Source organism: Argopecten irradians, chromosome 5, assembly GCF_041381155.1.
Source record: "Argopecten irradians isolate NY chromosome 5, Ai_NY, whole genome shotgun sequence".
NCBI classification, from domain to species: domain Eukaryota; kingdom Metazoa; phylum Mollusca; class Bivalvia; order Pectinida; family Pectinidae; genus Argopecten; species Argopecten irradians.
Window position 1 is genome coordinate 780944 of NC_091138.1, and position 13547 is coordinate 794490.

Genomic DNA, 13547 nt, shown 5'->3' on the forward strand with positions numbered 1-13547 from the left:
CCTCCCTAATAACACTTTTAATTCCCTCCCAGGTTCAAATTGAAGCTACAGATAATGGAGTACCTGTAGCGAGGACTGCTCGCTCGACCGTGACTGTGGTTGTGCCCAGAGATCTGTCCAATCCTACGTTCTCTAACCTCCCCAATACTATCACTATTGAGGAGGACCAAGCAACAGGATCACTGGTGTATGACGTGACCGCCTCAGACCAGGACCGACGAGTAAGAACTCTTTTTTTTTTCTAGTTGAGAAGACACTAGATTTGCTATGTGCTTTGTGATAAGTAGACAGTCACCAATTTGGAACCCTGGTTATTTTTTTTTTGTTTTTGTTTTTTGTCAATAAGTCAACATTATTTTTTGGAAAGATAAAATGTGTTGTAAATTTTGATTTTGTTTGCCTTTAGCTTTGAATTTCATTAAAATTTTTTTTATTTAAAAGGGTAATTTAACCTACAAACTTGTTGGAAAATTCCCTGCCCAGACATTCTTCAAGATGGATCCACTAACAGGAGAAATAACGGTACTCAATGTACCCAAGTCGGACTCACAGGAGAACATGGAATACACAGTGAGTAGCCTCAACGCTAAAATCCTCATTCAAATTACTGAAGCAGTACAACCAATAGGGATATATTGACTGCAGTACAACCAATAGGGATATATTGACTGCAGTACAACCAATAGGGATATATTGACTGCAGTACACCATATGGATATATTGACTGCCATTACAACCAGTAGGGATATATTGACTGCAGTCACCACCAATAGGGATATATTGACTGCAGTACACCCAATGGGATATATTGACTGCAGTACAACCAGCTAGGGATATATTGACTGCAGTACAACCAATAGGGATATATTGACTGCAGTACTACCAATAGGGATATATTGACTTGCAGTTACAACCCAATAGGGATATATTGACTGCAGTACCACCAATAGGGATATATTGACTGCAGTACCACCAATAGGGATATATATTGATGCAGTACACCAATAGGGATATATTGACTGCAGTACATACCAATAGGGATATATTGACTGCAGTACAACCAATAGGGATATATTGACTGCAGTACAACCAATAGGATATATTGACTACAGTACAACCAATAGGGATATATTGACTGCAGTACCACCAATAGGGATATATTGACTACAGTACAACCAATAGGGATATATTGACTGCAGTACCAACAAATAGGGATATTATTGACAGTACACCAATAGGGATATATTGAGCTGGCTGAGTCAAACCAGATTACCAATAGGGATATATTGACTGCAGTTACAACCAATAGGGATATATTGACTGCAGTACAAACCAATAGGGATATATTGACTGCAGTACTACCTATAGGGATATTTGACGCAGTACAGACCAAAGGATATTATTGACTGCAGTACCACCAATAGGGATATATTGACTGCAGTACAACCAATAGGGATATATTGACTGCAGTACCAACCAATAGGGATATATTGACTGCAGTACAACCAATAGGGATATATTGACTGCAGTACACACCAATAGGGATATATTGACTGCAGTACCACCAATAGGGATATATTGACTGCAGTACCACCAATAGGGATATATTGACTGCAGTACAACCAATAGGGATATATTGACTGCAGTACCACCAATAGGGATATATTGACTGCAGTACCACCAATAGGGATATATTGACTGCAGTACCAACAATAGGGATATATTGACTGCAGTAACAACCAATAGGGATATATTGACTGCAGTACACCAATAGGGATATATTGACTGCAGTACAACCAATAGGGATTATATTGACTGCAGTACCACCAATAGAGATATATTGACTACAGTACCACCAATAGGGATATATTGACTGCAGTACCACCAATAGGGATATATTGACTGCAGTACCACCAATAGGGATATATTGACTGCAGTACCACCAATAGGGATATATTGACTGCAGTACAACCAATAGGGATATATTGACTGCAGTACACCAATAGGGATATATTGACTGCAGTAGAACCACCAATAGGGATATATTGACTGCAGTACACCACTAATAGGATATATTGACTGCAGTACCACAAATAGGGATATATTGACTGCAGTACAACCAATAGGGATATATTGACTACAGTACCACCAATAGGGATATATTGACTGCAGTACCACCAATAGGGATATATTGACTGCAGTTACAACCAATAGGGATATATTGACTGCAGTACACACCAATAGGGATATATTGACTGCAGTACCACCCAATAGGGATATATTGACTGCAGTACCACCAATAGGGATATATTGACTGCAGTACCACCAATAGGGATATATTGACTGCAGTACCCACCAATAGGGATATGATTGACTGCAATAGAGATTTAAGTACACACCAATAGGGAGTACAACCAATAGGGATATATTGACTGCAGTACAACCAATAGGGATATATTGACTGCAGTACCACCAATAGGGATATATTGACTGCAGTACAACCAATAGGGATATATTGACTGCAGTACCACCAATAGGGATATATTGACTGCAGTACCACCAATAGGGATATATTGACTGCAGTACCACCAATAGGGATATATTGACTGCAGTACCACCAATAGGGATATATTGACTGCAGTACCACCAATAGGGATATATTGACTGCAGTACAACCAATAGGGATATATTGACTGCAGTACCACCAATAGGGATATATTGACTGCAGTACAACCAATAGGGATATATTGACTGTACCACCAATAGGGATATATTGACTGCAGTACCACCAATAGGGATGATATATTGACTGCAGTACCACCAATAGGGATATATTGACTGCAGTACAACCAATAGGGATATATTGACTGCAGTACCACCAATAGGGATATATTGACTGCAGTACCACCAATAGGGATATATTGACTGCAGTACAACCAATAGGGATATATTGACTGCAGTACCACCAATAGGGATATATTGACTGCAGTACCACCAATAGGGATATATTGACTGCAGTACAACCAATAGGGATATATTGACTGCAGTACCACCAATAGGGATATATTGACTGCAGTACAACAATAGGGATATATTGACTGCAGTACAACCAATAGGGATATATTGACTGCAGTACACCAATAGGGATATATTGACTGCAGTACCACCAATAGGGATATATTGACTGCAGTACAACCAATAGGGATATATTGACTGCAGTACCACCAATAGGGATATATTGACTGCAGTACAACCAATAGGGATATATTGACTGCAGTACCACCAATAGGGATATATTGACTGCAGTACCACCAATAGGGATATATTGACTGCAGTACAACCAATAGGGATATATTGACTACAGTACCACCAATAGGGATATATTGACTGCAGTACAACCAATAGGGATATATTGACTGCAGTACAACCAATAGGGATATATTGACTGCAGTACAACCAATAGGGATATATTGACTGCAGTACAACAATAGGGATATATTGACTGCAGTACCACCAATAGGGATATATTGACTGCAGTACAACCAATAGGGATATATTGACTGCAGTACAACCAATAGGGATATATTGACTGCAGTACAACAATAGGGATATATTGACTACAGTAGGGATATATTGACTACAACCAATAGGGATATATTGACTGCAGTACAACCAATAGGGATATATTGACTGCAGTACAACCAATAGGGATATATTGACTGCAGTACAACCAATAGGGATATATTGACTGCAGTACAACCAATAGGGATATATTGACTGCAGTACAACCAATAGGGATATATTGACTGCAGTACCACCAATAGGGATATATTGACTGCAGTACAACCAATAGGGATATATTGACTGCAGTACAACCAATAGGGATATATTGACTGCAGTACAACCAATAGGGATATATTGACTGCAGTACAACCAATAGGGATATATTGACTGCAGTACAACCAGTAGGGATATATTGACTGCAGTACAACCAATAGGGATATATTGACTGCAGTACAACCAATAGGGATATATTGACTGCAGTACAACCAATAGGGATATATTGACTGCAGTACAACCAATAGGGATATATTGACTGCAGTACCACCAATAGGGATATATTGACTGCAGTAAACCAATAGGGATATATTGACTGCAGTACAACCAATAGGGATATATTGACTGCAGTACAACCAATAGGGATATATTGACTGCAGTACAACCAATAGGGATATATTGACTGCAGTACAACCAATAGGGATATATTGACTGCAGTACAACCAATAGGGATATATTGACTGCAGTACAACCAATAGGGATATATTGACTGCAGTACAACCAATAGGGATATATTGACTGCAGTACAACCAATAGGGATATATTGACTGCAGTACCACCAATAGGGATATATTGACTACAGTACAACCAATAGGGATATATTGACTGCAGTACAACCAATAGGGATATATTGACTGCAGTACAACCAATAGGGATATATTGACTGCAGTACAACCAATAGGGATATATTGACTGCAGTACAACCAATAGGGATATATTGACTGCAGTACAACCAATAGGGATATATTGACTGCAGTACAACCAATAGGGATATATTGACTGCAGTACAACCAATAGGGATATATTGACTGCAGTACAACCAATAGGGATATATTGACTGCAGTACAACCAATAGGGATATATTGACTGCAGTACAACCAATAGGGATATATTGACTGCAGTACAACCAATAGGGATATATTGACTGCAGTACCACCAATAGGGATATATTGACTGCAGTACAACCATAGGGATATATTGACTCAGTACCACCAGTAGGGATATATTGACTGCAGTACAACCAATAGGGATATATTGACTGCAGTACCACCAATAGGGATATATTGACTCAGTACAACCAATAGATATATTGACTGCAGTACCACCAATAGGGATATATTGACTGCAGTACAACCAATAGGGATATATTGACTGCAGACCAATAGGATATGACATGACTACACCAATAGGGATATATTGACTGCAGTACAACCAATAGGGATATATTGACTGCAGTACAACCAATAGGGATATATTGACCACCAATAGGGATATATTGACTGCAGTACCACCAATAGGGATATATTGACTACAGTACCACCAATAGGGATATATTGACTGCAGTACCATCAATAGGGATATATTGACTGCAGTACAACCAGTAGGGATATATTGACTACAGTACAACCAATAGGGATATATTGACTGCAGTACAACCAATAGGGATATATTGACTACAGTACAACCAATAGGGATATATTGACTACAGTACAACAATAGGGATATATTGACTGCAGTACAACCAATAGGGATATATTGACTGCAGTACAACCAATAGGGATATATTGACTGCAGTACAACCAATAGGGATATATTGACTGCAGTACCACCAATAGGGATATATTGACTGCAGTACAACCAATAGGGATATATTGACTGCAGTACAACCAATAGGGATATATTGACTGCAGTACCACCAATAGGGATATATTGACTGCAGTACAACCAGTAGATCCCGAAGAATTTGTTAAACTTGATTTAATACCCATATACAATCAATAAATTGGTTATTGCAATAAACTTGTTTTATAGAAAGATTGTCGCAATACAGGTCAGGAATGTGGATCAAGTTATATTGAATCTTATGTTAACTGTTAACAGGGAGGTATCGAGTACAGAGTTCAGGGCTTCCTCCCAGGAACGGAATACTTCCGATTGGATTCAGCTACTGGAATTATCTATGTCCAGAAAGACCTCCACCTGAATACCAACCTGTTCCCCAACTACTTTGTGAGTACTCAAGAAACGTTTATAGGCAGATCATTCACTAGTTGGACTAATTTAGAAGCAAACTGTCCAATAAGAATATTTCTACATTTGCAAAAATATATTTAACCATAGTTGCATATGGTAACTTATTTTTTTCCGTTTAGTATGTAATTATGTAAATAAAGTTTTACTTAAGCCTGTTTTTGACTTTATTTTGTTTTGAGAAATCAGGCATGATAAGAATCCTCCTATTTTCCTAGTTACTGATTGAAGCCTACGACACCCTGGAGCCAGAGTTAGTGAGTCGTGCCACGGTCACTATCAAAATCAACAGGAATGTACACTCCCCTACTATAGCACCATCTTCCTACACAGCCTTCGCCAACGACTACGACCCCAATGGAAAGGTCATCCTGGACATTAATGCCACAGATGCTGACACAACGGTAAAATTAATTGTGATTTAATAGAAATGTTGTTTACTTATCCTGTAATAATAATGTACTTAATTGAAGTTACATACTATGACATGAAAACGTCTGAAGATTAGTTTTTTTCTCTAAAATGTGACGATTTAAGACCGTTTTGTTGCTATACTGTAACATTATATATATATTGGTTTTATAGGTTCCAGAGAATACTTTATTCTACACACTGGAGGACGGACGTGCTGCCAATGATTACTTCGCCATTGCTCCATTCACCGGTGTTATCACTGTATCCAACCTCATTTCTTCTGATCCTGCTAAACCATTGGACTACATTGTAAGTATTCCTCTACCCAAACATTGTAAGTATTCCTCTACACAAACATTGTAAGTATTCCTCTACCCAAACATTGTAAGTATTCCTCTACCCAAACATTGTAAGTATTCAGTATTCCTCTACACAAACATTGTAAGTATTCCTCTACCCAAACATTGTACGTATTCCTCTACCCAAACATTGTAAGTATTCCTCTACACAAACATTGTAAGTATTCCTCTACACAAACATTGTAAGTATTCCTCTACCCAAACATTGTACGTATTCCTCTACACAAACATTGTAAGTATTCCTCTACACAAACATTGTAAGTATTCCTCTACACAAACATTGTAAGTATTCCTCTACCCAAACATTGTACGTATTCCTCTACCCAAACATTGTAAGTATTCCTCTACACAAACATTGTAAGTATTCCTCTACCCAAACATTGTAAGTATTCCTCTACCCAAACATTGTAAGTATTCCTCTACCCAAACATTGTAAGTATTCCTCTACACAAACATTGTAAGTATTCCTCTACACAAACATTGTAAGTATTCCTCTACACAAACATTGTAAGTATTTCTCTACCCAAACATTGTAAGTATTCCTCTACCCAAACATTGTAAGTATTCCTCTACCAAAACATTGTAAGTATTCCTCTACACAAACATTGTAAGTATTCCTCTACACAAACATTGTAAGTATTCCTCTACACAAACATTGTAAGTATTCCTCTACACAAACATTGTAAGTATTCCTCTACACAAACATTGTAAGTATTCCTCTACACAAACATTGTAAGTATTCCTCTACACAAACATTGTAAGTATTCCTCTACACAAACATTGTAAGTATTCCTCTACACAAACATTGTAAGTATTCCTCTACACAAACATTGTAAGTATTCCTCTACACAAACATTGTAAGTATTCCTCTACACAAACATTGTAAGTATTCCTCTACACAAACATTGTAAGTATTCCTCTACACAAACATTGTAAGTATTCCTCTACCCAAACATTGTAAGTATTCCTCTACCCAAACATTGTAAGTATTCCTCTACCCAAACATTGTAAGTATTCCTCTACACAAACATTGTAAGTATTCCTCTACACAAACATTGTAAGTATTCCTCTACCCAAACATTGTAAGTATTTCTCTACCCAAACATTGTAAGTATTCCTCTACACAAACATTGTAAGTATTCCTCTACACAAACATTGTAAGTATTTCCTCTACACAAACATTGTAAGTATTCTCTACACAAACATTGTAAGTATTCCTCTACACAAACATTGTAAGTATTCCTCTACACAAACATTGTAAGTATTCCTCTACACAAACATTGTAAGTATTCCTCTACACAAACATTGTAAGTATTCCTCTACACAAACATTGTAAGTATTCCTCTACCCAAACATTGTAAGTATTCCTCTACCCAAACATTGTAAGTATTCCTCTACACAAACATTGTAAGTATTCCTCTACCCAAACATTGTAAGTATTTCTCTACCCAAACATATTAAGTATTCCTCTACACAAACATTGTAAGTATTCCTCTACACAAACATTGTAAGTATTCCTCTACACAAACATTGTAAGTATTCCTCTACACAAACATTGTAAGTATTCCTCTACACAAACATTGTAAGTATTCCTCTACACAAACATTGTAAGTATTCCTCTACACAAACATTGTAAGTATTTCTCTACACAAACATTGTAAGTATTCCTCTACACAAACCAACAAAAGATCAACACCACTAGTTTGTAATGTTTTGAAGGACAGTTTATGACATTACAATATTTAAGCCATTTACTTTGATTATTTTGACTTCACACTGTTCCAGATTTCTCCCATGATTATATGATAAATATTTTACTGTATTAACACTTAGAAACTTTTATTTTAAATGTAGTTACGTATTATTGTGAGGGATACTAGTGCATCCCCCAAAACAGCGACAGCCACAGTGACCGTGAATATCAACCGTAACGACCCGCCTGTGTTTGACAGTCCTCTTGGCTATAGCATTGAAGTATCAGAAGCTATACCTATCTTCAGCAATATCATCACTGTCCGTGCCACAGACCCAGATCCAGTTGTAAGTACATCATCATTTTTGCACTTCTTGTAATCTAAAATAGCAAAATAATTTATTTGCAAAATTGTTTTTATATGTCCATTAAAGATCAAACAGTTTTCAGCCAAATTTTACCATGGAAATATGGTGCAAATCAGTCTGGAAGATTATTCCTAATTTTATTGGTCAATGCTCACAAAAATAAATTTCGTAGGGTTGTTTTATAAAACCTGCTATTTAAGATGCTATATTAATGAGCTATGTATACCCCTACCACTGTGCCTCCTGTCCAAGCCCACATAGAGCACAAGGCATTTGTGTCGTACAGTTATACTTTAAATGACTCGTTCTCAATATTCTTTTGTAAAATGAAAGCACTTTCTTCTACAGACTTCCTTCAACAGTAAATTGACTTACTACTTTGACGGACCAGAGGAGGCTAGTAAACGTTTCCAGATCAATGGTACCAGTGGTTCCATCTCGGCCAGAGTTAGTCTGGCTTCCGAGCCACAGGATGTTTGGCAGGTAGGGATTCATTCAATGTTTGCCTAGGATTGTCAAAAACAATGACGATTTTCATAAAAGTGTTCTTCATCAGGTTTTCAGATTCAAAGTAACTTGTGTTTAATCGAAAAATTAAAGATCATGTTATGATCAATATGTAAAAGCATTTTTAATACATGGAACTAAATAAGAATGTGCATTCGATATTTTTCAGTTCACTGTTGGCGTACGTGATGCAGGAAATCCTTTTATGTTTGCTACTGTACCAGTTACTGTAACAATTGGTCGCGTTGGAAAGATCCGCTTCAGTCAATCTGAATACTTTGTTGTGTATCCCGAATCCTATCCTGTCAACAGCACGATTGTCGTTGTGAATGCCACAGACCCATTAGCTGGCGTAAGTATCTAAAGCAGTTCATTGTCTTGCAGGTAATATAAAATAATAGATCTGAAATTACCCAATACACAATAAGTGGTTGTCATTCCTACAAATAGTTGGACTTATCTTGAGTTACTTAGAAAACAAAAACAGTATAACCAGTTACATATGTAGCCTAATCTTACTCTGAAATCCGTGAGATTCAGTGGAGGTTTTGTATGATTAGAGACAGGATTTTGTGATGAGCTGTAACCTTAGTAACAGTTTTGTATGATCAGAGACAGGATTTTGTGATTAACTGTAACCTTAGTGACAGTTTTGTATGATCAGAGATATTATTTTGTGATCAGCTGTAACCTTAGTGACAGTTTTGTATGACCAGGGATAGTATTTTGTGATGAGCTGTAACCTTAGTGACAATTTGTACGACCAGAAATAAGATTTTGTGATGAGCTGTAACCTTAGTGACAATTTTGTACGACCAGAGATAGGATTTTGTGATGAGCTGTAACCATAGTAACGGTTTTGTCTTACAGAGCACTATTGTGTATGAGATACGAGGAGATGGGCTAGCTAGAGATCATTTTGTAATCAACAACCGTACAGGACAGATCACTCTCAGCAAGGCATTCACTGAGGATGACAGCTTAACAAATATGTATACAGTAAGTTCTCCTTGTCCTATTGTTGCTATGAATATTATACTTGTTTAATGGTCAATGGTTAGTGTTTCGTTACCATTGTGATGTTAAGTGTTTTGTTACCATGGTGACAGTTTCTGTTCTTGTGATTTTACACTTTAATATTAACTAAAGAGACATTATCTGTTTGTAGATCCGAGTGTATGGGTACAGACTGAATGATCCATCAGAATTTGACTTTGCCCTTGTCAGAGTTCAGGTGAACCGTAACCCAAATACTCCAATCTTCAACCATGGAGATCTTACTTTTACTATCAATGAAAATGCAGACCTTGACTACATTGTTGGAAATGTGTCTGCCACTGATCAGGATGCGGTAAGTTACCAATACAGAGAAGTCTGGTATAAAACTCTAGCAGTCAATATCACTATCTATTTTTTTTTTTTGCTTTTTGACAGGATATTGAGATAATAAATCATGGTGGTTTTTTGTGTGTGTTACAGGGTGACAATGGTAGAATTATATACTTCTTCAGCCAGCAGGAAAGTCAGCCAATCTATAGTGGAGACTACTTCTATATCAACCCCTCATCTGGTCTCATCTTGGTCATTGGTAACCTGCGAGCCGACCCAACAACTCAGAGTTACACTGTAAGCAGATAGTCCTTGTGGATTCATTAATCATGATCCAAGTAAACACATCTCATAAGATACTAATGTTTAATTTTTAAATATTGTGTTGTCAATAAACACATCATAATTACATTACGTTATACAGTTAAATATCAACAGATCAGACCATAGGCTAGGCTTGTACATACTACTTTCCACAATCAATTTTCTTATTTATCTAACAAATCAATGTACAATATTTGGATTAATTTTTACATGCATTTTTAAATATTGTGTTATTTTGCCAATTTGAAGTTTGTAAATTTAATGTTGATGTTGTATTGGTTTCTCTGTTTATTTTACAGCTGTTTGTTGTCGCTAAGGATAGTGGTGTGCCAAGTCGTCAAAACAAAGTGAAGGTGACAATTATTGTGACGAGGAACCCACATGCTCCTGTATTTGGTCAGACTAACTATGAAGAGACTATCGATGAGAATGTGGCAGTCGGCCATAATATTCTCCAAATACTAGCTACGGATGCTGATAATGTAAGTCCACAGGAATTCACCGCTGTATCCAAAATTAGTTAAAACGTTTAAAAAGCAAAATGAATATACCAGTAACATTTAACAGTTATGATTAAAAAATCAAAAATTAAATTGAAAATGATATTGTGTTAATGTAGTGTGTTTCTCCTTGTAGGATCCTATTGTCTACAGCATATTACCAAGCCTCCCTTCAACTCTTTACTTCAACGTTAATCCTACCAATGGTGTGATAACCACAGCACGTATACTGTACCGGGAGCAAGTGGAGAGATATATCGTAAGTATCGACTTAATTCTAACTGTATTGATGTCAATAACAAACTCCCTTTCTACAAGTAAAGTTGTGTATTTTATTCTGGTGAAAATTATCTATAGTGAAACCTTTCTATAAAGGACACCAGAGGAACATATAAAATGTCCTTTATAGATAGGACACAAGAGGAACATAGAAAATGTCCTTTATAGACAGGACACCAGAGGAACATAGAAAATGTCCTTTATAGACAGGACACCAGAGGAACATAGAAAATGTCCTTTATAGACAGGACACCAGAGGAACATAGAAAATGTCCTTTATAGACAGGACACCAGAGGAACATAGAAAATGTCCTTTATAGACAGGACACCAGAGGAACATAGAAAATGTCCTTTATAGACAGGACACCAGAGGAACATAGAAAATGTCCTTTATAGACAGGACACCAGAGGAACATAGAAAATGTCCTTTATAGACAGGACACCAGAGGAACATAGAAAATGTCCTTTATAGACAGGACACCAGAGGAACATAGAAAATGTCCTTTATAGACAGGACACCAGAGGAACATAGAAAATGTCCTTTATAGACAGGGTCCCTTTGAACAGAAGTCAATTTGTAGTAAATTGCATAAATTGATGTTTTTTTTTCATTCCTTTATAGACATGTGTCCTTTGTATAGAGGTTAATATATTGCAGGTTTTACCGTTTTGATTATTGTTGGCACTTGTCATACATGTAGCTGAATCAGCTCCTCTTTTAATCTGATACCGAAGTTAATTTTATACATTCTTATCATTACCAGATAAGGGTACTAGCCACAGATCAAAGTGCTTCACCGTTAGCTGGAACCGCTACTGTCACCATCAATATCAACAGAAACGCTAACCCGCCGGTCTTTGCACAGCAGTCCTATACTGTTTCTATATCAGAGTATCACGATATTGATACAGAAGTGATCCAGGTGCTGGCCACGGACAGTGATAACATTAACAGTACCAGTGGTATCCTGAGATACTCCATAGAGACCATCAACTCTTACTTCACCGTCACTAGAACCACCGGTAGAATCTTACTGGCTCAACCACTTACTACTGATTTAGCTGATGACATGTACATTGTAAGTAATGCCTATGCTCGTCAATTTTATATATGCCTGTTTTGATATTTGATCACTTGCTTCCAAGATCGTATTGAGTTCAAATTTGCTGTAAGGGATTAAATGGTGAGTCAGTGTATATGTATCATGTTAAAATGGATATTTTCTGCATTGCAGTTGACAGTTGTGGCCTCCGATACCTCCAACAATCCAAAGTCGGCCTCGACCACAGTCACTGTATCTATCGTCCGTAACAGGTTTGCTCCAGAGTTTACCCCTGCTGTGTTCACTGTGAGTGCAACAGATACGGACCGTGCTGGTACAACTCTCACCACCGTCACAGCAACTGATGCTGACTCCAATGTACCTCTTAGTGCTGATGTAAGTTTGATACTTTTGTATTCTACCTCAAGTTAAGCGAGATGGAATTATGGTAGGGGTATAAAATCTTATCCATGTCTGTTTCCCCGTTCTGATGGAATTATGGTAGGGGTATAAAGTCTTATCCATGTCTGTTCCCCCGTTCTGATGGAATTATGGTAGGGTTATAAAGTTTTATCCATGTCTGTTCCCCCGTTCTGATGGAATTATGGTAGGGTTATAAAATCTTATCCATGTCTGTTCCCCCGTTCTGATGGAATTATGGTAGGGCTATAAAGTCTTATCCATGTCTGTTTCCCCATTCTTATGGAATTATGGTAGGGGTATAAAGTCTTATCCATGTCTGTTTCCCCATTCTGATGGAATTATGGTAGGGGATATAAAGTCTTATCCATGTCTGTTCCCCCGTTCTGATGGAATTATGGTAGGGGTATAAAGTCTTATCCATGTCTGTTCCCCCGTTCTGA

The 13547-nt window shown here is 37.2% G+C and overlaps 1 protein-coding gene across 1 annotated transcript in view; it reads left to right on the top strand.

Moving 5' to 3' along the window:
* LOC138324185 (uncharacterized) overlaps positions 1-13547 on the top strand; it is a 145774-nt gene that overhangs the window by 115867 nt on the left and 16360 nt on the right. The window contains exons 151-165 of the mRNA XM_069269265.1: positions 33-221; positions 442-615; positions 5719-5847; positions 6087-6272; positions 6454-6591; positions 8496-8681; positions 9051-9185; positions 9379-9561; positions 10080-10208; positions 10378-10560; positions 10689-10835; positions 11162-11344; positions 11499-11621; positions 12406-12720; positions 12877-13080. Of these exons, the coding sequence (XP_069125366.1) occupies positions 33-221; positions 442-615; positions 5719-5847; positions 6087-6272; positions 6454-6591; positions 8496-8681; positions 9051-9185; positions 9379-9561; positions 10080-10208; positions 10378-10560; positions 10689-10835; positions 11162-11344; positions 11499-11621; positions 12406-12720; positions 12877-13080 (2604 nt within the window). The remainder of the gene's footprint in view (positions 1-32; positions 222-441; positions 616-5718; positions 5848-6086; positions 6273-6453; positions 6592-8495; positions 8682-9050; positions 9186-9378; positions 9562-10079; positions 10209-10377; positions 10561-10688; positions 10836-11161; positions 11345-11498; positions 11622-12405; positions 12721-12876; positions 13081-13547) is intronic.